The 25,347-nt window shown below is 45.1% G+C and overlaps 1 protein-coding gene across 10 annotated transcripts in view; it reads left to right on the top strand.

Annotated features, from left to right (window-relative positions):
- Positions 1-25,347, top strand: part of BACH2 (BTB domain and CNC homolog 2) — a 198,460-nt gene that overhangs the window by 161,341 nt on the left and 11,772 nt on the right. For all 10 annotated transcript variants that reach the window (XM_054820170.1, XM_054820174.1, XM_054820176.1 and 7 more), the window contains 2 exons: positions 12,256-13,800; positions 24,186-24,392. In XM_054820170.1, the coding sequence (XP_054676145.1) occupies positions 12,256-13,800; positions 24,186-24,392 (1,752 nt within the window). The remainder of the gene's footprint in view (positions 1-12,255; positions 13,801-24,185; positions 24,393-25,347) is intronic.

Below are 25,347 nucleotides of genomic sequence, written 5' to 3'. Positions count from 1 at the left end.
AATAACACTTCACTGTTCATTATTTTATCAGACAGTGATAATTGTAGTTAATATTTTCTTAGTAGTGTCTCTGAGAGTTTATTTATACTGTTAATAATCTGAGCAGCTGTAATGATGCTGGCTGCCAGAGCTGTAGCCTTTTAGAAGCACTCTAGTGTGGCAATGATATGACGGCAATAGAAATCCAAGGAGAAAATGATCTTTTTGGAGCAGATGGGGCTAATTCAGTCCCTTTCACACATGTTCATGTTCTCTAGTCTCTTTCTCACACTAGCATGCGTGGGTGCACGTGAGCATATGTAGACACACACACATACACACACAAATAACTTATAAAGTCCTGACTTCCACCCTCCCAGGACAGGGAACTCACATGTCAAGCTGGAAATGCCATCATTCTTCTACGTGGAGAGTATTTCTAGGGCTCCTAGGGTAGATGGCATTTTCTACCCTTCACTTTTTGGGTAGATCTTAAAAATCTCGCATATGAAACAGAAGGGAAGAAGTCAATTCCTTGTGACAGCCTGGAGCTGGGCACGGGGTTGTGGCTGCACTGGGATGCCGCTGCCCATCCCTCCCATCCTTCCCTGCCTTCGACCACTTTGCTGCGGGACACTCCTGCAGAGCCTGCTCTCCTTTAGGGACTAAAAGAGCCATTTACCTTTGCTCGCAGAAGACATGAAATCTCAGCAAGAAGGCAAAGGCCTCCAGTTTTTTCTGGTGGGATTTATAGAGCGTAGCTAACCTCTTGGGCCATCACAGGAGGAGTTAACTGCTCCTCGTGGAGGACGGGAGGGGACCAACTTTGCCAGCTCAGCAGTGGCTGGTTCTCCTTGCAAACCTGCTTTGCTGAGCTGAGCGGACATCATTGATGAAATGTGAACACCAAGCAGTGGAACAAAAGCCACCGTAATCCTCAGATCTGTTAGTAGCCGTGCAAGAACAAAAAACGAGGTGAACACAGAAAAATTGCATGTCCAAATACTGGAAATTAAAAGGCAAGGCAAGGGAGGAGGGGAAGGAAAACTGGAACAAATGCAGCATTTGGCAGGTTTTGTTTTAAAAATATGATGCCTGCAGGAAGCCAGGTTATTCATACAGGATTTCAGCCTCCCAGATAATAATTGTAATTGTGTGATTACCTCATGAAGCGCAATAGTAAAGCCTTTGACGTGTGGCTCGTTCCGCAGCCCAGCAAAAGCATCTCTGGATTTGAAATGTTATGCTCTTTGCTGGGCTGCGCTCTCTGCTACCCCGACGTAAGGATGCCAGTGATTTTATATGCTGTGCCATGCGGGCATGTGGTCACAGGCAGCGCTGGAAGCGCTGGCATCGTCAGCCCCGTGGAAACCACAGCAGAGCATCCGTGAGCTGCATCAGATGTTGTCTGGCCCCGTCTCTTGAGCCTGCTTCTTCTCCAGTTCCTTTGTCTTCTGATTCAGTTCTCTTCCTTCAAGTGCAGCCTTGTGTTTTCCTAAATCATATCTAGCAGAGCCTGTTTCTTCCTCTCCTACGCTATGCAAAGTATAATAGTAGGGCTTGTGGTGAGATGCCTTGCTGTGAAGTATTCCTTGTTTTTATAAAGTAATTACAGTGTATTTAATACACTGTATTATATAGTTTATTCACACAAATAAATTCTGCCGTGCTTGGGAAAGAGGAGTCTGTGTAATTTACGGGTCTTTGTAATTTTTCTGTATTGTTGTGTTTGGTTGTGTATTAATTGCAGCTTTGGAAATTCTGAACCGTTCCTCTAAGCAGTCTGTGAATTAGCAAATTTCTACATGTATCTTCTTTTCGTGCCTATTTTGATATTTCCTAATGTAACTTGGAGGCTTCTAGAGTTTTCATTCTAGAAGTTCTTAAACTGCTTTTTGTTTTCCCTTTTTCTTCCCACTTTGGCTGATGATATGCACCTAAACAGATCTTTCACAGACTCTTCTCTCACAATTTACATTCTGTGAAAGCTTTCCCACTCCTTCTTTCCCCCTCCTGACCGCTCAACACTTTCTCTCTTTTTTTTTTTTCTTTTTTAATCTGGGGGTCAGTTTAGTTTTCTTTTTGCAAAAATACAGGACTGATTTTACTTTTAAATTACAGTTACACTTTAATTCTGATGATGCTCTTGGGTTAAAATCTGTTCGTTTCTGCTTGTTTCTCCCCTGCCATTTTCGGCATGGTTTGCGCAGGCACCCAAGGAGAGAAGGCAGCATTTCTGCTGAGCCACCCTCCTGTGTCATCCGTCGTTACTGTGTTCGAGGTTTCTTAAGGTGTGAGTTGCACTGGAAAAACAAATGTATTGCAAACTGCCAGATATCACAGCCGTATTTCCCTTTGCTTTATCTTCCAGTTCATGCCCAAGTGCTTAAACTGCTAATTAGCGCCACTGGTTTTTATGTGTTCTTTGTTGATTCAGTCATGTCTTAGCCAAGTTGTTGCTTTGGAGAAAAGATTATTTGAAACATCCTCATGTCTGATTTTCTTTCTAACACCTCCACCCGGAGTCTGACCTGAGCAGCCTGAGATTTTTCCTCCAAGCTTTTTCACCTATACTTGCCTGCAGGTACTCTCTTGGCCATAATTTTGAATTGTCTGTGTTCTCCATTTACACCCTGGGCAGCCTCTAACATTGACAACATACCCCAAACCATGTAATTAGTTAGGAAAAATTTGTCTCCTTCTGCTGAAGTTTATTAAGGTGTTTTCTCCAAACAGTGGCACTTCAGCTGTGATTCCCCAAGTTTGATGCCTAGTATTACAGGCAGTATTGTCTTCATGATTTAACAAACTAGTGTTTGACTGTAACACGAGTTACCAAGTAAGGTTTTAAAAAAGTGCTCTGACAGGTATCACACAGCAGGTTTGCTTGCAGGGTTGCAAGAAGTTCCCCCCTCCAGCCCAAGAGCTGTTTTGCCGAAGGTGTTGCGCCATGGTGGGGTGGCAGAGGCATGCCCTGGTGCCAGCACAGCTGCCCCGCTGGCAGCCCCTCACCTCTGCGCAGACCAGCCTCCCTTGGCTGCCCAGCTTCTCGTGCCAGGCTGTGGCCAGGAGGAGCGGCTGTGCAGAAAAATGTTCCCCAGGAGCAGCGGCCATGCAGGAAAACGTTCTCTTACGTTCAGCAAACCGCTGTGGATGATAAAACCCGAGCTGCCCAACAGGGTGTGCCAGGGGACATCTGTCAGAGACCGATGGTTGGAGTAGGTGTGATCTAGGCGGTGCATCCCTGCTATGGAAAGCACTGGATCTTCCAGTCCTATAGCCTTTCGGTTTTGCAAGCGTATTATTCTAGTTTGGTAAAGATGCCTCCCGTTTCCTGCACTGAAATGTGTCAGCAGCAAAGTATTGAAGCTTATGCCTGGAGATTTCTACCTTCCAGTATATTTTCTGAAAGTTGTGGCAAATTCAACAAATTAATTTCCCCTTAAAATTTTCAAGAATGGGAAGGGTGCTGAACATGCCCAGGGATACTGTCAGGATTTCCAGAAGTAAATTCTTCATTCTAATTTGAAACCATCTCACTTTTGAAAGGTCAAAAGAATTTCAGCTGGTCTTCATTAACTCTGAGATGAAATAAAACTTGAAGCCATGGATTAAAATAAGCATTGCAGTTGGATCAGAGATTATTTTTACTTTTATTACTCTGAATTTATTTTTGTTTTTATTTCTTAGACGTCTTCTGATTCTGTCTCCTCATTTGGTTCACCTGACATTATTGGCCCCAGGCTTGGGGGCCAGGATTTTTGACAACGCTTCGAAGTTGAGGCCATTAACACAGTGAATTTGATTCAGAAAAACCCCAAGTATGCAGGTGCCTTAACTCTTGCACTCCACCCGTAAAGTCACATGTGGTCGAACGCTGACATAACCAGTAACACGAACATCGATCCACTGGCTGTTTACGCCATCTTTGCACTTGGCAATCAATTCCAAGCCACTTGCCCCACCGTCAGTGCTGACGCACTTCTCACGGGGCGATGGATGTAATTTGCAATTACTGCTCCCTGTCCTCAAGATGAGTCTAGCATGAAGGACCTCTCCTTCCTCCTCTTGCCTCCTGCGGTCTCACCTGCCACCTGGGGAGCATCGTCATGCTCTGCGGGCACTGAGGGATATTGGTCTCTCCCTCCCTTTCAAGCGAGGAGGGAGGAGGCCCTTTGAAGTGTTGCCCCCAACGTGTTTGTTACACAAGAGAGAAAAATGAGAAGTCATCTGTTTTCCTCCTTTGATTTGTAAATACTCTTATATAGGCAGTCAGGGCTTCTAGTGTAAATTCACCGTCTGGCCAAAAACTGAGGCTTCAAGGGGGAAGGCTGAGGGGAGCACTTATGCTTTTTGTTTTTTGGGTTTTTTTCCAAAAGCACAAAATTAGAAGTTGGACAAGCACTTCCAATGTGGCATTTTTTGTAGAAGTACTGCTGACAGGAGTTAGGCATCTACTTGAAGCTCTCAGCCTGACACCTCAAGAGGCTGTTGTGGAGGATGCACTGGAAAGATATTGGGATGCCCCTTAGCCCAACCTCAGTGTGGCTTTGCAAGTGGTAGCGTTTTCAGTGGGACTTTTTTGCTAAAAAAAAAAAAAAAAAATTTAAGAAAAGGTAAATCAGCTTCTGAAAGAAAGGAGCTGTGTGTTCGGGTTCTCCCTTCCCCTGGCGTGCATTTGTGCCGAGGGGTGTCTGTTGCGGTGATGGTGTGGTGGCCTCCCAGCCCTGTGACATGACAGGATGTGATGTGATGCGATGTGGGAGATGCCAGACTGTCACTTGGACTTCAGGTCATTCTTCTGCCCAAATCTATACACACTACCTGAAGTGGCAGAATGTAAAACCGGGGCCAGCAGGATATCTGCTTAATTTAAAAAGCGGTTTTAGAGTGAAAACAAAGGTCTGTCTCAGTCTTCTCCACCAGCGACTTGTACATTCCTCTCTTCCTGAAAAGCCCAGGTAATACAAATACCTGCACCTGATGCTTCTCACCCAAGTTAAATTTTACAAAGTGATTACTCATTTTAGGATCTCCACAGCTTTATAAGCAAATTGGGGAAATACATCTGTAAGCTGGTGGAGAGAGAACATTGAAACACTGTTAAATTAAAGAGGGGGAAAAATATGGTAAAGTACTGCTGTGGCATTGGCTTATGAAAGTACTCCGCTGTTTATCAGCTCTGCTCTGATTTTTTCCTGCCTCCTGCTGATCGCCACCATAGGTGAAAGGATCACAGTTTCAGATCAATTCCTGACTGTGTGCAGGCTTCCTTTGTGCATATTTAGGGACAAACCATGATGTCTAGCACCATTGATTTTGCACATGCGACTAACCTGTTTGAGCCTAGTAATATATTTAAATCTTTCAGAGAGTTTCCCAAAACCAAATAAGCTCAAGCTAGGAAAAACAGGATCTGCCAGGATCCGCCATCCCAAGTAAAAATAACTAAATAACCAGAAAGTCTCTTAACTCTTAATGGAATAACAGCTTTGGTGACTGATTTTGGTTATCAGATTACACTCTGAAATAACTTCTGCGCTATACTTGCAATTGGCTGTAAAGGAAAAAGAATACAGTTTGCGCTAATTTTAGCAAATAAGATTAGAGTTAATATTTAATCCCAGAGACCTTCTTCAGGCTGTGGAAAAAAATAGCAGCAGTTAACTGTCACTAATCTTATCTCCTATTTCTAGCATGTGTTTGATTATATAAGTTGTAGTGTTAGGAACATGCTGGCCGAATGAGAAGTTAGTAGTTTGCTGCATCCTTGGGCTTAATCGACAAACTTCAGGGCTGAGATGGATTTGAAAGGTCTCCACACATGCCTTTAGACTGCAGTAGCAATACTAAAACGTTAGCAAAATGGGTACCACGGTAGGCCCGCTACAAAACAGTACGCGAATAACGGATTGATTTTGGGTTCTGCAAGAAACGGTCGTATTTCTTCTATGTTTCTATCCAATTGTTTTAAATTAATATTTAGTTTGGGATTTGATATTCAGCATGTGACATTTGATTCAATTTTCCTTTCTTCCTTCTCCACAAAATGGCTTAATAATTAAATCGATGTTTGGAGATTAGAGATGAGGGGTTTCTAACTGTTTTTAGGTGCCTGGTGATTAATTTAACCTGAAAATCAAAATACTAAAAATATAATCCATAATCTTACAAGCAGCTTGCATGCTTCACAGAAAACCCATCAGTAGTCCTATTGATTTCAACAAGACTACTCAAATGCATAATGATCTGCATCTGTGCTGCTCCATCAGGACTTCTGCGTTCTCAGTGGGTCTGAAGGTCTGACCATCTAATTTACCTCCAATTCTGTGGGATTTAGCAACTAATGTTCTGCAGATCTCATTGTATCCCTGGAGGGGCTCTGCCCTCCCACGCCACCGTCAATGAGCTTGTTCTTTGAATATGCCCCAGGTATGCTTTATTTGAAGAGGAACAATTGCATGTACATTTGCTGTTGAACTTTGACGCTGTTTTCTAGAAGATCATTGGCACTGTGCCCTCATTAACACAGAAATTAGGGCTGGAAAAGCCTACCAAATTATCAAAGCCCACCTCGCCAGAACAAGGTTGTGCTTTCTAAGTTTTGCTTTGCAGTACTCAGACATAAAGTATCCATCATCTTCCCTGGAAAACCTTCCAAGATGGCACTGAATTCGCTGTTAGGTTAAGAGCCAGGAAGAAATCCCTACAATTTTGATTTCTTCAGTTTCTTCTTGCTGCAATCAGCAATAGCACCCCATAGCAAACTAGACAATTCTTCTCTGTTCTTGATGTTAGTATGCATCAGATTACTGTAAACATTCTCTTGCTCCATTTTAGATATTGCCTTGCCAAGTTTTACATTCCTACGTGTTTACAGTGATCTTCCCTTGCCCTTAATCACTCTTTCCCTCTTTAAATTGAACTCAGATTTGCTGGCATTTTGCAGGGGTTGACCTTCCCCACTCCAGATGCAACTTTTCATACAGATGCCATTTGGAGCAGGGTTACCAGACATCCATGTTTCCCTTGGAAATAACCTTCCCCACCTCCCCCACCCCCCTCCAAGAAATACTGTCTGTGCAGAATTGAAGGATTTTGTCTATTTGTCTGGGATTTTGAGACATCTGGAAGTCTGGGCAGCCAGCTAATGAGCATGCACTGATGAACTCTGCAGTGCACAGTGAGTCCAGCCCATCCACAGAAATGTCAGACCTCTGCGTGTGCTCTGAGGCCACGTCCCGTGTGTTCAAAACAACGTGGAGGCCTCCACAGCATGCTTGATCAGCCATCATATAGGAGACCTGATACAACGGGGAGCCAGAGAGAGTTCACCCGCAGTGTTGTATCTCCCGTGGCACCTGTGGGCATGCATACAACTACATTTAAAATAGAATTTCTGCCCTAGAAGTCCCTTACGAAAATACGATGTTCCTAACGTGGAAGTGAGCTAACCCTCCTCCTAATTTTAGAGTAGTGCATGCCCAATACTAGAAAAATGCTATGCTAAAAGCACTCTATATTCGCATCTGTAATGCTACCTTCTCTACTAGCATTTCTCATTGCTGGATCTCATCTCAGCTTCTTATTCTCCTATCTCACAGTGATCATTATTGTTTTCCTTGCATTAGCCAGTTTTTCATTAATGATATAATACCAACCAAAGAAGAAGGGAAGACAGAGAGTATAGTAACAATACAACTTTTTCTCCAGAAGGAAGAAGCATTGCCTGGAATGCATCGAGGAAATATAATGAGAAGTGATGGAGGAAAATAAGGGAAGGAAGATTTCCTCACAGGGAGGTTTTAAGTAGAGTCTGGCAGTGATCTCCCAAAGGAAGTAGTGGAAGTCTGGTCACTTAAATCAATTAAAACTAACCAGAGCATCGCACTCCACAGGACTCTGTAAGAAGAAAAGCAGTGTTGGACTGAACTAAAATAGAGTTTGCATGCTTATTTTCTGCAGAGCCGCTGTCTGTATTTTGCCAGTAAATTCAATATGGCTAATGCTGATTAACAGCTCTCTTGATGGTGATTATATCATTGCATTATTTCCAGCCCGTTCCTCAGTATCATAAACTCAGGAGGGCATGGACATCCAAAACACGTCCCCTGGCTCGGCTAGCTCAATCCGAGAGACAAATGGCAGATAAAGGGCTGGAGAACTTTATTTCTTTCACCTTAGCAGTGGTCAAACTTGTTATTGCTGCAACGCTGAATTGACATAGATGTCCACACCACATGATGAGCGTGGTGTACCCATGGCAGCACAGCAAAGGCAGGAGCTGCGTGTGGACCCCCAGTGCTTGATCTCTTGGATTGCTGTAGAGCAAGAAGATGTGTCAGATGGCTTAGGTGGGACTGCAGTACCCGTGTCCTCTGTGCAGTAGGTGTGCAGAAGGGCTTTAATGCATACAAGACCAGCTGGGGACAGAAGTAAGACAAAGTGATTCATCCTTAGACTTGGCGGGGTGTTCGGCATGTTTCAAGTACACAGGAGAAGTCCTCTCCTGGCCTGCCTTGAAGGATAAGGCAAAGCAAGCCTCAGAGAAGTGGAGATCTTTGCTTTGCTCTTCTAGTCTGTGTGGGCATTGTTGTTTTGTATGTACATTTTACCTTTTCTCTCCTTGGTTTTCTTGTAGCCAGTCAATTCCATTTAAACAAGAGAAATGGGTAGAAATTGGAAAAAGACAAACGACTGGAGGGCAGGGAAGCAGTGACTTGGCATATGAGCTTGGACTAGATGCCCAGTGGAGGTTCCCACAAATTGACCTGCCTACGTAAACATGAATTTATAGGGAAAATAAGGTTTAAAAGCAAGCAAATCTTGAACATATGGCATCTTATTTACAGTAAGAAAAAAAAAACCTGAAATTGTTGCTGGCATGTGTTTTACCCATCCAGCAAAAGTCTCTCTCACTTGTAAATGGAGACTGTTATATCAGAGAAATGATCTGTTTCCTTCTGCAAACACAGATCAGCTTGGTTTCACTAACTGTTTTCACTGGGATGCATCAGTCAGGTCAAATTATTTTAAAAGACTGTTCTTACCTCTTCCTACAGAAATGCATGTGTGATGGTAATACATGCAGCTTCAAAGCCTTTTCTTTCCCAATGTGCAGTGCTCATAGCCACGCTCCAGTGCCTCGATTCCTGCCTTCCTGCCAGAATGCATCAGATGCGGACGGTCCCAAAGCTGGTGGGGCTGAGGCAGAGGACCTGCCGTGGGAGCCGAATCAATATTTAGACAGCTTCAGGCGACAGAGATTGTGCTGGCTTTCACACTTGGCAGCAAGCTTTGCATCCGTTTGTTACCAAAGTTATTGTTTGTGCATTTTCAAGCATTGGCACTTGAGAGATTTCTCCCTGAGGGCAATGACAAGCACCGGGTGCTTGAAAAGAAACTTTCTTCCCCTGGATCTGAAGATTGTGAGAGTGAGGAAAGTTGTGTAACCGGGTAAGGTCTCGTAAGGAAGTCAAGGCACACGTTTGACGAGCGTTTTCATCATCCTTCACTTGAGGCATCTGCCAGGCACCGTGGGGAGCCCACGGCGCAGTCTTGGGCTTTGCTTCCGATACATCCAGCGCAGGACAGCTGTTACAGCTGTTTGTTATCGCGCTGGTTTATTGGGAGCGAAAACCTGAGTCAGCGTAGGCGACGGCCTTGCTGTGGGGTGGTATGAGTCAGCCCGAGGCTCTGCAGCGTGCCTGCGCTGGGGCGGCGGGCAGGCAGGTGAAACCCTGCCCGGCAAAGAAAATTATTTTAATTTGCTTTCCAGTCATTCCACCTAGTGGCCAAGTGACACAACTGCCAGGAGAGCTGGGTTGGTGCTCCAGAGTCCCTCCTCATCAAAAGGGACCCAGAAACCCTAGATGGTATTTATGGTTGCTCCTATGAACCTGTGCTGCTGTGGAGCTTAAAAGTTCTGTAGGAATATGTAAGCCCCCACACTGAAGATCTTCTCAAAGAGAAACATTGGCCTGCGAGTAGCTCATTAAGTTCCCGAGCAATTTTGTTAATCATGCTGCATAGATAAAATGCAGATAGGCCTTTAGTGAGCTGATAATCAAACAAATAGGCAGAAAGTGTAACACTGATAAAGCAGAGATCAGTTTAATAGCCAGCTGTAAATATAGGCAATTCTGTACAAGAGGCGTACTGTAAAACAGGAATGTGCAAGCGTGTAAGTATGTGCATGAAAATGCACTGTTTCTTAAAATAGCAGATACAGCAGTAATATTATGTATGGAAAAGCTATTGGGAGCAATTTTAGAGGTGTTTTAAAATATTTTTCTCTCCATCAAAGTCTGCACCACTTGTGGTATCTTTATAATCCAGCATCACAAGTGCAGATCTATGAATAACAAAGGCTTGCTTCTGGAAGTCAAATTTTTCTATAAAAATCTGTGAGCTCTACCACTGGTCCTGAGGCAGTGTAGGGAATTTATAAGCTCTTCATTGGGATGAACCAAATTATTCACTCAAATTTATGCTAATCACAAATAAGACAATCACAGATTCATGGCCTGATGTCTCAGCGACCTCTTGAGCGGCTTCTTGCTCGGTGACGTTAATTCAATTGGAAGGACAGGGAAAAGCAGCTCACCTTTAGGGTATCCCATACCTACTGGATAGGATATCCTTCTGAGGAGCTGGGAAACGTGAGTTTGAATCCCCACAGCCTGGGGAAGGGACCTGGTCTCCTACTTTCTAGGTCCCTTTTTTTGTTCTTTAGACTGTTTTATGAAAAGGGGGCAGCAGTGCTTCCTCTTCTTGTTTGCTTTAAAAGAAGAAACTGATCTGGGAACACCTACCAGAGACAGCTACAGCCAGGAGATTGCAGGCTGTGCATCCCAATCTCACACAGGCGTGCAGGTGTTTGGGTGCTCCGAATCCCATCTAGATGCCTTTCCTTGGTAGGCAAAGCACAGAGAACTCAGATTTGCCCTTCGCAAGCAAGGCAAAAAGGTGTCTTGGTGAATTGAGACTGAAGTGATTTGCCAGGATCGTGTAAGTGGTGTTTGGTGCAGCGGGAAATTAAGTTGTGGTCTCTCAAGTCTCAACTTTGTGGCCAGACCACTGAATCTCCTTCTTGTGAAGAAACCTTTATTACTGATGGTGAGCCCTGGTTTTGAAGCAGCCTCTCGCAGCTTCGCGAAGAATAGAGGTTTTCCAGTACCTTTGTGTCCTGCCCATTTTGGGGGCGGGGGGGGGGGGAGGGGCAAATGCAACAGAAGTTAGCGGTTTTGGTCAAAAAATAGACAATATCTATAGTTTACCATGTGGCTTAGCAAGTTATTTGATAGTTATATGTGAAGATATCACTAAAAAATCTGGGGGGAGAAAGTGTGTATTTTTTAATATATGATGTGTGAATGTAAAATATAGCATAGATGGTATGATGAGAAAAAAGGACAAGTAGTGGTGCATAACTCAGACCTAGAACAGTTGGTTGGAGATCTGTCTCCTGGAAACAGTTGTTACTCTTTCTACAAAGAAAATGGTGGAAAATTATGTACTGAGGTGGAACTCAAACTGATTTGTATCACTTGAACTATGAATATGGATTTCTTTCCTGGTAGCTGTACCTTAGACTAACTAAAATCAGGCAAATTAACTGTGTCTCAGCCAGACCAAATACAATCAGTATGAGGAGAAGAATCTCCATGGGATGGAGAAAAGAGCTGTGCAGTCATTACTTACCTACTATTTATTCAGCAATGGCTTGCAAAAATCTGAGAAGAAAAAAAGGAACCAGTTTGTCCTTGAAAGAGGCAGAAAGATATTTTCCGTTGAATTTTTCTACAATATTAAATGTTTCCTTCTCAAAATACTTTTTGTATTTAAGGGGTTTCTTAAGCTTGAAACCACCATTCGCCAGAGCTTCCAGCGAGGCAGGAGAATCAAATTTGAATTGGTACTTTCAGGGTGGTGGGCCGCATCACAGTTAAAAGAAGATCCATCCGAGAATTAGCAGCATCCACACCAGTCTGTTTTTTCAGTCTTTTATTACAGCAGAGGCTCAGTTCGTAAGTCTTGAAGACATTTGGGAAAAATAATGCTTGGCTCAACCTGTACAACAATGTACAGGAGCAACATAAAGGGAGCAGTGCTAGGTACTGGCTGTAGCGTTGTTGCTGACCTGATAGACAAATAACTGGTACTGAGCAGTATTTATTTCTGGACGCTAGGTCTGTTAGGTTATCTAGCTACACGGCTTGGGATGATAGCAAGCACTGATGGTAATGCTGGCAATTTCCCTCTCTTTTTTTGCAGGTCACTGTCAGGGGATTTGGTCCATTGTTACAGTTTGCCTACACTGCTAAGCTGTTACTCAGCAGAGAAAACATCCAGGAGGTCATCCACTGCGCCGAATTCCTGCGCATGCACAACCTGGAGGACTCCTGCTTCAGCTTCCTTCAGACGCAACTGCTGAACAACGAAGATGGCCTGTTCCTGTGCAAAAAAGACACCACCTGTCAGCGCATGCACGATGAGGAGAACTCGGATGGAGACGAGGAGGAGACGATGGAATCGGAGACATCAAAAATATCTTGCCCAAGAGAGAGGGTGCACCAAGAGCCCTTCAATTTTGAAACCACTGTTGCTGGAACAGACAAAGGGGAAGGGATGCTGCCTGACTCTGACATGCTGAGAGATAGCAAGGACAATTTGGACAAAGATGCAGTAACACGGTACCCTAGATACAAGAAATACCAGCTTGCTTGTACCAAGAATGTCTACAACACATCACACATCAGTACCTCAGGTTTTGCAAGCACATTCAACGAAGAGAGCTCTGGAAATGGCCTCAAATCAGGACTTGCTATGGGGCAGATAAAAAGCGAGCCTCAGAATGAAGAGAATGATGAAGAAAGCATCACACTTTGCCTGTCTGGAGATGAACCTGACATCAGGGATAAAGAAGGGGATGTTGAAATGGACAGGAAACAGCCAAGCCCCACTTGCATTGACAGGCCAAAAAGTGGGTCCTCTCCTTCTTGCTTGCGGTCTTTCTTCAACAGAACAAAAAGCATAGATTTGGTTGGCTTCCCCAGCACTTCCCAACAGCACTTTGGCAGGAGTCCAGCATGCCCTTTTGAAAAAGGGACAACTCAGGGTGACCACAAAACTGATTACGTCCCTTTCACAGGGAACTATGGACAGTCCCATGCCATGCAGAAGGATGCTTCCAACTTCACAGTGGGATCACCACTCAGGGGGCCCGGCTTTGAAACTCTCTGTAAGCAAGAAGGGGAACTGGACAGGAGGAGTGTTATATTCTCTTCAAACGCTTGTGACCAAGTAAACACTTCGGTGCATTCATATTCTGGTGTGAGCAGCTTGGACAAAGACCTCAGTGAGACTGTGCCAAAGGGTCTGTGGGCTGGCAGTAGCCAGTCTCTCCCCAGCTCTCAGACCTATTCGCACAGCGGACTGACAGCTGATCACTTGACGGGAAGGATGCGGCCGAACACCAGCTGTCCGGTGCCAATTAAAGTTTGCCCTCGCTCTCCTCCTTTGGAAACCAGAACCAGGACCTCCAGCTCATGCTCTTCCTACTCATACGCAGAGGACGGCAGCGGCGGCTCTCCCTGCAGTCTGCGTCTTTGCGAGCTCTCCTCTTCCCCTTGCTCCCAAGGCCCCCGATTCCTGGCGCCCGAGCACCAGGAGCCCGGCGTGGTGGGGGATGGATTGTACAACCCGGTCCGAGCCCAGATTAAATGTGAGCCATCCTATGGAACAAACTCCAGCGATGAGTCTGGGTCATTCTCAGAAGCAGACAGTGAATCATGTCCTGTGCAAGACAGAGGGCATGAGGTAGGGATTTAAGATAAGTACATATGTCACAGTCATTGTGACCCCATTAATCACTCCTTTATTCTCTCAAATGACTTGGCACTTACTTTGTTTATAGAGGCAAAGAGTAACTTCTATTTATTCCCTCATCAGCTGAATGCGTGTGGTTGATTTCACATAAATAGGTCTGCTTGACCTCCGAGGTGTTTGGCACTTATCAAAACTTGGGTATGGGGCAATAGCAAACTGCTGAACGATGAGAGCGCATTGATGTGCTTATGAGTCTTACTAGCAGTGTCCTGTCCTCCTCCTTCCCTTGCCCATGGCACAAAACACTGTTCTTCAGCCTTAATTTGCCAAGGTGGTTCCAGCTCCGCTTGCTATTGCTGCTGGTGTGTTTGAGCAACCTCAAGCCTTGCCTTCGCTGGCACTGAGGGTCGGGCAGCCTGCACCAAGAGCCCTAACAGCCTGAGCAGAGGAGGCAGACAGAGTGGGAGGAGAAAGAGGTGTGAAATGACTTGAACAGTTGCAGAGCTGGCCACCCTTGGCTTCGGAACAGTGTTCATCTTCCCTCTGTGTGTGTGTGTCTTGCACATGCAGGTAATGGAGTTTGCCTCCATTAAGTGACAACTGAGATGATGTTTCCTACCTGTGACCCCACTTTTTTTTTTTTTTTACTTTTTTTTTTACTTTTTTTTTTTTACTTTTTTTTTTTTTTTCTTCACCGAAAGAGTGGTCAGGCATTGGAACAGGCTGCCCAGAGAGGTGGTGGAGTCACCATCCCTGGAGGTGTTTAAAAAACATGTAGGCGTGGCACTTCAGGACATGGTTTAGTAGACACAGTGATGTTGTGTCAACAGTTGGACTTGATGATCTTAGAGGTCTTTTCCAATCTTAATATTCTATGATTCTGTGATTTTTTTGGTGGTGAGCTCTAGCAGCCGTTGCATAAATGGTCTCGAAGAGAAGTTATCTTTTAATTTACAGGACTATTAGGAGAACGGCAGGGGGATGGTCAGGGGCTGGAGAGCAAGCTGTGAATTGTCCTGTGGCTCTCCCATGAGATGGAAGAGAAAGAGCGCCCACTTCAAAACTGGAGGTGGGCCAGCTGGAGATGCTGTGGTGATAACTGGCTAACCGTGATCAAATAAACTGTCTGTGTGAAGTCACTAGTTTGATGGAAGACTTAAATTATGGAGAAGCGTGGTAGAGCCCAGAAAATGAAAAAAAGACTGGATGTTTTCACAGTTTCATTAGGAAACTGCATGACCTGGAGAGCATCTGGGTGAAACTGTGTATCTGGCTCCTCGTAACACTGAAGTGCTCCACTGAGAGCTTGTGCTTCAGCATGGGGAGCAGCAACTGCAAGTGTAGGGGGTTCCCATGCTGTGAGCACCCAGGACAGAACCAGTAGGGTAGGGATGAAAAGAGTGAACTTTATTTTATCCCCCAATCCTTATTCCAGCTACATCCCAGGCTCTGGAAGACACCTTCTAGGCAAATGTGGATGATTCCTTTAGTTGAGTGGTTTTTTGCTTAGCTCTAAGGAAGAGCTGAAGAGCCTGGGAAGCCTCTGGTGTCCTAAGCTCTGTCATGCTGTACCTATGGTTTTGAGAGGACAGGTCTTGTTTGTCCCCGTGTCCTGAGCTGGGGACAATGCAGAAGGGAGAAGAGTCTCCTTGGAAGGTGGGTGGCATGCTGTACATAGGACCTTATTCAAGAAGCCCTACAGCAGAACCACTCTGCTTGGCAATACCAAGGTTACTCTGTGAAGTCCTGCCTTTATGAAGGGCAGAAGGGAGCAGGGAGTGGGACCGAGGGGAGCGTGGGATCTCCACCCACATGTGCTGCTTGCTCAGCAAGGGTTAGTGCACAGCGTGAGGCTGTGAAGAGGGCAGGAGGTTAGCCTTTTGGGGTTTGATGACTAATTAGCTGTCATAATTGGCTAATTTCGTGGAGATTTTGCAGCAGAAATGAGCCCAGAAGAGTCAAATGAGAAGGGTATAGGGGATTGTTGGTAGTGTCCCCAAAAAAGTATGCAAATGTGTGCAGGAGAGCGTGGATGAGAGGAGACACATTGACGAGAGGAGCAAGCAGGTGGGCTACGGGAGGCAGTCTGGGTGTGCCGCTGGCTCTGGGTCTGCTCCACTCCTGGTTTTGCCACTGTTTCCTCCTGGGAAGATTTTCCGCACTGTGCTGAACAAGTTTTCTCCCTGGGACTGCTGATAAGGCTTTTTTTTTTTGCCCTTTTTTTTTTTTTTCCCCAAGCTGTTTTGATTAGGACTGCTAGGCATTAAAACTGTGGTGAGGAAATTAATGCTCTGTGAGGTTGCACTGCACTGTCCTGAGCAAGCGAAGGGTGAACCAATCACACCAGTGCTTCGGTACAGATTTTGTCTGAAAAACGAATTTGTAAAGGTTGTTACCAATACAAGAAAGGACATTGCAGCCTCATTAAACAATGTCGTATGTATAGAGCGACTTGGGGTGTGTATCCTGCACTCCTGCAAGATCATAGAATCATCATAGAATCATAGACTGGTTTGGGTTGGAAGGGACCTCAAAGATCATCTAGTTCCAACCCCCCTGCTGCGGGCAGGGACACCCTCCACTAGACCACGTTGCCCAAAGCCCCATCCAACCTGGCCTTGAACACTTCCAGGGATGGGGCCTCCACAGCCTCTCTGGGCAACCTGTTCCAGTGCCTCACCACTCTAACAGGAAAGAATTTCTTTCTAACATCTAATCTAAATCGACCCTCCTTCAGCTTCAACCCATTACCCCTTGTCCTGTCACAGATCCACTGCTGTGGAAACCTCAGTGAAGGACATGTTAAACCAGACAGTAGAAAATATCTAATGGCAGCAGGAAGTTCTTGTATAAGTTGCTCTACCTACTTTTAGCAGTTTGGCTGCCATTAAAACAGCAAGAGAGACTCACAGCAGTCTGAAATGGACTGCTTTCTGTCCTTCACCTTCCCTTAAGCTGCATGGGAATCTTTCTCCATTCCCAAAACTGTTGGTTTGCCCTTGCTGTCCTAACAACTTCCCAGACAGGTCCCTTGCCCCCTGTCATATCGAATCACACAGTGTTTGCTGAGCTTCTCTTCAAAAAGCACCTGATAAGATATCTGGGGTCAACACGCAGGCGCTCGCCTCTCCGGAGAGTAGCTGCACAGGCCCTTCTGCTGCTGGGCTTTCATTTGGGTGGGATGGCCTGATGGGAATAAGCCTGGTGGACTCTGACCCTCGGTTATCTCACAGAGCTGCTCAGTTCCCCTGGAATTTGGACCTTGTTGGTCTCAATTTGGGTCTCAGACTGCTGTCGGTGCCAGAGTTAATGTCAGAAAACATTGTTTGCCAGTGTATCGATTGTGTGAGAAGTAGGTGAAAGGTTTTGTCTCTTTGCCTTTTTAGGACACTCTGTTTTCCCACAGACAGATGCCATTCAGGAGCACGTGCCCAAGTTGTTCAGTGGTAGGGCTCAGCATGAGTGTCGTATGGGTGAAGGTGACCCCGCTCTGCGGCCAGCCGCCCTCCCATAGTGGGGTGCAGGGTGCAGTCGCGAGTGTCAGAGGAGGTGGTGGTCCCTGTAACACTGCTGGTAAATCCTCTCCAGGAGGTCTTTGCCTTTCCTTTTCCTTCCTGTTAAGGGAGCCACCCAGAATCTTCTGGGATTTCCCTTTCTCAAGGCTTTGTGCTAGAAGCAGCAAGTGCAATGTGGGGTGTCCCCATGTTACAGAGTTGCAGGAACGGGGCTGTTACTTGAGCTGATGGGACTTTACAGAAGCATTGAACAGTTTGTGTTGCTCTTTTCACCCGGCTCCCTAAGGCCTCCACAGGTTGTTAAAAATCAGTTATTGGGATATAATACTAGAGAGAAGACTTACACTCGGTGCTTGCAGGCAGGTTCTGACAATCCTGCTTAAAATAGCAACAACAAAACAATAAGCCCTGAAATAATCAATTGTTGAGAAGGAAGTAGTCTGTCAATCTGTTAACCTACTTAGGAACAGAAACTTCAGCACTACCTACTTTTCTTGATATTCATTTTCTTCAGCAAGTATCTATGGGGGGGGGTTCTGCTAGAAAACTTGTAAAAATATTATACTACTAAAACCAGTTAAAAAGAAATCTCAGCTCAGTCTAATTTGATGAGTGAGTTTTCTTAGGAAAAGAGTAAACAAGGGTAGGAGGAGGTAAGAGGTGGAGTTTTCCAAGAACTATTACTATCTAGAGAATTGTATTCAATTGCATTTATATTTCAAAAGAATTTCCCACCTGGGTTAGTGACTTACTTTTCAAAGGAAATTTTCATAAAGGCAGAGCTAATGCAATTGGACCATTGAGGATATTGTAGGCAAATAACCTTCAGTGAGAGTCCAAACCCCTCTATGTTAAGTGACAGGCAGCCACCCTTTCTCTGTTCATCTGCTGATGGTTAGCAAAGTACTAAAAGTCAGAGCCCCGGTAAAAGGGGGTAAACCAAAGTTGCAGAAATCTACTGGAGCTGTGCTGAGTTACCTAAGCTGAGTCTTCTTCACTGCTTAGTGTTTCTGCTCAGCGAAGAGTGTTATGTAAAAAGGACAACCAAGGAAAATGCATGTTAAGGTGTTAACTTGCTTTTGTATTGTAGTTCCTCCTCAGAATTTGGTGTTCAGTCATCCCAGATTTCCTGATCTTACTAGGTTTATAAATTTGAAAATGAGGAAGGTAGTCTCCACATTCTTCTCTGGTGGATGTCCTCCTGACCAGGATCCTCAGCAGCATCAGCAAAGCACTGGGAAATCTGTTTGGCACCATCTGGTTAAATGGAATCTTGTCAAACATTGGTCTTGCAAGATAAAGTTCATGGCAGTTTTGTTTCCTTTCCTCTCTTCAGTAGGAGTGGTATCCATGCTGGTAGCAGAGAATTACTGGATTACAACAGTGAGAGTTTTCCATTACAAGCTTGAAATTTCAGGCAGGTCCTTTTAAACACTGTATTATTTCATTGCAGCCCACAATCAATTCTGTTATGCCCTGAGCTGAAGCCCTTGCTGGAGCTCTTGAAGAACTCTTTCCAGTTCTTGTATTTTTTTCTGCAAAAGCAGATTTTTTCAGACATACCGCACTTTATCCCCTCTCGTTTCACTGCCTAATCTGCCCTTCTCAAATGCGCCTAAGGCTTCTGTCGATGTTTCTGTGCTATCCCTGGTCACAGAAAAGCCTGTTAATGGGCAGGCATACTGTATTGTGCCCTTTTAAGGGCTGGAAACTGGGGACGCTGCAAGCAATGAAAGGGAAGAGGTCAGCTCAGCATTTTAAGCACCAACAGTGTGTGATCTGAATACAAGTCCAAGTCATGGGTTAAAGGATGAGAACTCCGTCCACATCTCCTGATTGTTAGGTTAAAGCCTTCAACCATGGGGCCAGCAGCCCCGTCCCGCAGTTCTCTGAGGCAGGTGGCAAATCAAAAGGTTACCCAGGCTGCCTCCACTAAGTGCACGGCAGTGCCCTCTCAGGCAGCATTTGCCAACCCAAACACCCCTCGTGGCCCTCAGGAGGTGAGACTGGAGTTGACCCCAGGCAAGTACATGGCCATCAGCTGTGTTGTGGCAGATAGGACAGGCTGTTTGCAGTGGGACCTGCTGATCAAGCCCATTTCAGACCTGGTTTGTTGACAGTGCTAGATCTTTGCTGCCTGGGCTTGCCGTTCTTCACTTGCAGTCCTCTGCCTTCCTGGTGTGGTTGACATCTGAAAAGAAGAGGTGCTTTGAAGGCTTTACCTATGCCAGTAGACAGCAGAATGAGGAAACTAGTGAGAGTGCATCCTACTTGTCCTCTCTGTTACACAAAGTGTGGCCCATTGGCTTTGTGCTTCTTAGATAGCTTCTGTCCAAGTTAATTCAGGTAGGTCTCTATTCTGTGGGACCACAGGTGGTGCCTGAAATAGTGTGTAGGCAATCGAGCCCCTCACACAGGTGAACACACCTCAATTCCTGTCCTGGGGTGAATTTCTTCTTGAGCATTTGCAGAAGACAGACTTGCATGCTAGGGAAGATACTAGGAAAAACAGCATTAATGTGTTTGGCTCTTCTGTGTGAAGCAAATTACCCCTTTCTACATCAAAAAAGCATTGAGATGATTCAGCCCCTATGCTAGATTGCTTGGGTGGGTCCTGAGAGCTTTCCAAGGGCTGGGCAATTTTAAGTGTCAGAGGCTTTCAATAGCTCTGGCTTTCAGTTTAAGGGCACTAAGGTGACAGTTTTATTTCTTAAAACTCTGGAAGAAATGACCAAGATTTTGAACCATTTATAAAGGTAAGCTGGTACCTTACATCACAGAATCATAGAACACCAGCTTGGAAGGGACCTCAAGGATCATCTGGTCCAACCTTTCTTGGCAAAAGCACGGTCTAGACAAGATGGCCCAGCACCCCGTCCAGCCAAATCTTAAAAGTGTCAAATGTTGGGCAATCCACCACTTCCCCAGGGAGATTATTCCAATGGCCGATAGTTCTCATTGTGAAAAATTTTCCTCTAGTGTCCAGTTGGCATCTCCCCAGGAGTAATTTGCACCCATTACCCCTCATCTTTTCCATGTGACTCCTTGTAAAAAGAGAGTCTCCATCTTTTTTGTAGCCACAAAGTATTGGAACATGGTGATAAGGTCTCCCCTAAGCTTCCCATGCCCAATAGTGATTACTTTTTCTTAGGGATAATCTAGGAATCCTTTTAGTTACTGTGATGTTAAGCCAGGCTTGGGAAGTTCAGTGTCTTTACTAACACTTGACAGTTCAAGAAAGATGATGTTGAAATTTAGATATAAAGAAAGCATGAAAAAGCTAGTATTGCTCATGACATAAGGAAATTCCCAACACTTGGCATTTATATTTTAATGTGAGTGAATATTGGGGCCTTGGTCCTTTCCTTTATTCCAAAGAAAAAGAGAGGAGGGAGAGCAGCGGCAGCAGTAACTAGTACAGTATGTGAGCGGCACAGCAGTAACTGGCATATGATCCAAGCTGGCACTAACTAGTGAAGCTTGAAGGAATTAATTGATTTTATCTGGGCCTTTCATGTGCTGAGTCAATGGCTGTCCCTGTCTGTTTAGATCGCTGCTGTTACTTAGCCACTCAAAGCAATGACTTTTACACTGGCGTCCTAATGCTAATACAGGGGGTAAAATTGCCGCAAAATCATAAACAAGTTTTCTTTTTCACCAGGGTGGGTTGGCTGTCCTCTCGGGCGTGCATCAGCCAGAGTCGGGGTCAAAAGAGGCTGCAGTGGTGGCAGAAAGTCTCGGTTTATTTGTCGTGTGGTGGAAACAGAGCTTCTGTTGTTGGTGTAAAAATGCAGGGAAAGAGCAGTTGTGCTGATAGGGAAGATTTTAGAGCTCTGTGAGGTTAGCTCTGGCTGGAGTAACTCCCGGGAGGAGTAGGGATCCCGCTTACATTCCTAATTTGAAATAGTCTGAACCAAAGAGCACACAGTCATTTCCTGTATGAAGTTCATAGTTATTAAAAATAAAAGTTTACGAGAAAACATACTTGCTGTGTTTTTCTTACACATCTTAGAAAAGATTGACTGTCTTTTTTCAGACACCGCAGGCCAGGTTTCTCTCACCTACCTTAGATACCGTAAGACACAGCATCTTTCCTAAGTCTCCTCTCTGCTCGTTCTGCAGGCAGGAGGAGGGAGAAGCCGTGCGGGATGCATTGCCATCCAAAGGCCTCGCTCTCCTCGGTGCCAACAGCAGGGACCTGGACATGAGCTAGTCCCAACCCGTCATTTCAGACGGCTCTAAGTGGGTCAGATGAATCACAGCCGTGGCACAGTCGTCGGCTCTTGCAAATTGACTTACCGCTCTGTTGTGATAAATGCCAGCAGAGAGTCTTGCCCTGTGCCGACGTAAAACACCGTTAGCCTCTCGCTGCAGCAATACCCCGGTGCAGTTATTCACTGTGTGCGCGCCAAGGGCTTGGTGGTTTTTTTTTCAGTTGACAGCTAATTGCGGAGAGGGAGACAGGCAATAAAAATGCTGTGAATGGTGAAGGAAATGAGTCTGACTCACTTCCACTCTCCCTTTCACGTTTTTAATCCTGCGCAGTGCTGCCTATGACAGGAGCGGGATTATGCTGGGTTTACTGATAGCAGTCTCTGGCCTGCTGTGTGGATGGTTTTCTTTTCAATCCGTTATTTTTTTTTATGAATCTATTTCAATTTATTTTCCCATTTCCCTTCAGCGACTTCTACCTGACAGATTTAAGTTGCTTCCCTTTTATTCCCATTCCAGCTGCAAGCACATCTCCTCCTTGCAAGTAAATATGTTTTGAAAGGGAGAGGGAGGAAGAAACAAAGTTAACATTGCTTTCCGCTTTGGACTTAAGAAAATAAGGGAAAACCGGGAACGTGAAAGGACTGTTTTTGCAGTCAAACTGTGGTGTCTTTCAGAGGAAAGCACAGGCTGTTTTCGTTTTCAGACCCTGATTGAAGCTTGAGAGAAAACCAGGTGACACCAAGTTTATGTTGACTGTCCAAAGGCTAGGGAGGGGAAATCAAACAGGTTTCATGTCATTAGCAGTCTGTAAACAAGGTAGTCCACATCACTGTGCCTAAGGTCAGCCTTTGTGTGCACAAGCAGGAATCTGGGGGGACTGGGGTATTGTTTGGTGTTTCTTGCCAGTTTAAATTGACCTGTCAAGTAGTGTGTTGTGAAGCAGCACGTGGACACATGGGGCAGAATGGCAATGTTCAGAGCATGAAACCATCTGAAAGGATGCGGTAGGTGTTTGCACTGTATTTCACCTGGCCCAGGCTTGGAGATGCACAGAGCAATGATAGAAGAGCTCAAGAAAACGCAAGCTCATAAACAAGGCGAGGAGCTGGTTATTGGCAGGTCCGGGTGCCCAGCGAGGGTCCGTGACTGTCAGTGCCAGAGACCGCTGCTGTGTATTTGTGTACATGTGTCCTCAGCAAACTGTTCTGCATAAACAAATTCAGCTCTCCAATGAAAATAACTTATTTCTAATCTGTGCTGTTATTTTATTTATCTCCAAATAATTAAAGTGCACTGTTCGAAGACGTTAACCATGTTTTAAATATCAAAGGAACCTTTTCAACCCATATCTTTTGCTTGACTGGAGCAACGTAAATCATATCTTCTCTGGTAGCCTGCATGCAGAATAGTCTCCTTGTTCGAGAGGCTGGATTGTACCAAATGGGGACAGAAATGTAAATATTTACTGCCATCTTTTGGGCAGTGTGGGTATGACTTAAAAAAAAGAAGGGGTCAGTCAGTTACTCAGTTGTCATCTCCTTCAGCTTTGTCAACTGATTCTTATTTGACCACCAAACACAGCAGTCCACCGAGGAACATTATTTTTTTGATAGTCATGTTATCGGTCTGAAGCTACAAAGTGAAGCAAGGTTTGTAGGGAGAGGTGCTTACTTTGATTTTAGCAAGCTGATAGGTTTGGGGGAAAAAAGCTAACAGAAGTCTTTGAGCACATCTGCCATTCTCCAGGTTTTGAGATGGCGTGTGTTCATTGCTCCAAACTGTCAGGAGCCTTGTGTTTTGCTTTGCTTTAATGCATAATTGGTAGGAGTGGAAGAGATGATTGGAATTCCTGAAGTCAGAACCTGGAGCTATGGTCGCGTGGTCTACGGTCAAAATGGGATGGCAGTTTGTGGCCTGAAGAAAAAAATGTTGTACTGCAAGTAACTGAGGTTTTAGACTGTTTGGGGTTTTTTTCAAGAAATGCAACTTGAATGCTCTTCACTCTACAAAAATATTAGAATGTCAGCAAATATTGGTTTATTTCAAAATGCATATATTTTAGCAGGGTAGGACATGTTGCGTCGCACTCCTCTGACCCTTTCTTCTTATATAGTGTACTGCTCAGTTGAAATGCTGATTAGGCGACCTTTCCTAATTACGATATGGTATTTTTCATCCACTTGCAGTGTCAAGTTGCATTTGTAACCTCACACCTAATCAAACTTTCAGTTCTGCAGGCCATGCAGACACAGGTTTCCTGCTGCGGTAATAGCTCATTCTTTGAAACCAGTTTGAAATTAATAGCAGCAAGGTACTTCACTGTTTCCAAAAGGCTGTGTCTTAGTGGACAGAGCCTTCTTTTAATGCAAGGAGATCTGTTATTAGAGCTTTTTAGAAAGATGAAATTTTTACCTGGGATTCATCTATATTGCTGATTTCAGTACAACTACAATCTGATCCTTACCATCTGGACCTCCACGATGTGCCACAAGGGAGTGTTAAAAACTTGCTCAGTGTAAAACTTGGTGTGTTGTTTATTTAGGGGGCGGCAGCATAGGTAATCATCCTTCCGCTCAGCATTGTTCGGCTTGCATTCAGCAGGCAAAATATGACTCTTTGCTCTTGTCTCATATTTGTTTGTTTTAGGTGAAACTTCCTTTTCCTGTTGATCAAATCACAGATCTTCCAAGGAATGATTTCCAGATGATGATAAAGATGCACAAGCTAACCTCAGAGCAGCTCGAGTTCATCCACGACGTCCGCCGGCGCAGCAAGAACCGAATTGCAGCTCAGCGCTGCCGCAAGAGGAAACTGGACTGTATTCAAAACCTAGAATGTGAAATCCGCAAGTTGGTGAGTTGTGCGCTGTCGCCACAGCCCCGCTCACCCTCACGCCGCAGCTTGCAGGGCACTGTCAGCAGTTCCTGTCCAGAGATTAGTGGGTTCAGTCAGTTTGTACATAAGTAAGTGGAGTCAGTAGTATGAAAATTTAATAGACAAAAATATATTGATATGTGTGTATACATAATATATATGGAAAACACAAAATTCCAGTGGAATGAGGCCTAGATATGTGTTTATTTTGATATAGAATCATAGAATCATAGAATCGTTGGGGTTGGAAGGGACCTCAAAGATCATCTAGTTCCAACCCCCCTGCCATGGGCAGGGACACCCTCCACTAGACCACGTTGCCCGAAGCCCCATCCAACCTGGCCTTGAACACTTCCAGGGAGGGGGCATCCACAGCCTCTCTGGGCAACCCGTTCCAGTGCCTCACCACTCTAACAGGAAAGAATTTCTTTCTAACATCTAATCTAAATCGACCCTCCTTCAGCTTAAACCCATTACCCCTTGTCCTGTCACTACACTCCCTGATAAACAGTCCCTCACCAGCTTTTCTGTAGGCCCCTTCAGATACTGGAAGGCCGCAATTAGATCTCCCCGGAGCCGCCTTTTCTCCAGGCTGAACAATCCCAACTCTCTCAGCCTGTCCTCCTAGGAGAGGTGCTCCAGCCCTCTGATCAGCTTTGTGGCCCTCCTCTGGACTCGCTCCAACAGCTCCATGTCTCTCTCGTACGGGGGCCCTCAGAGCTGGACGCAGTACTCCAGGTGGGGTCTCACAAGAGCAGAGTAGAGGGGCAGGATCACCTCCCTCGACCTGCTGGTCACGCCTCTTTTGATGCAGCCCAGGACAAGGTTGGCTTTCTGGGCTGCAAGCGCACACTGCCGGCTCATGTTGAGCTTCTCATCAATCAATACCCCCAAGTCCTTCTCCTCAGGGCTGCTTTCAATCCATTCCTCGCCC

The sequence above is a fragment of the Grus americana genome, chromosome 3 (assembly GCF_028858705.1).
Source record: "Grus americana isolate bGruAme1 chromosome 3, bGruAme1.mat, whole genome shotgun sequence".
NCBI lineage: Eukaryota > Metazoa > Chordata > Aves > Gruiformes > Gruidae > Grus > Grus americana.
The sequence above is the reverse complement of the archived record's forward strand: the minus strand, read 5'-3'. Positions and strand labels throughout refer to the sequence as shown.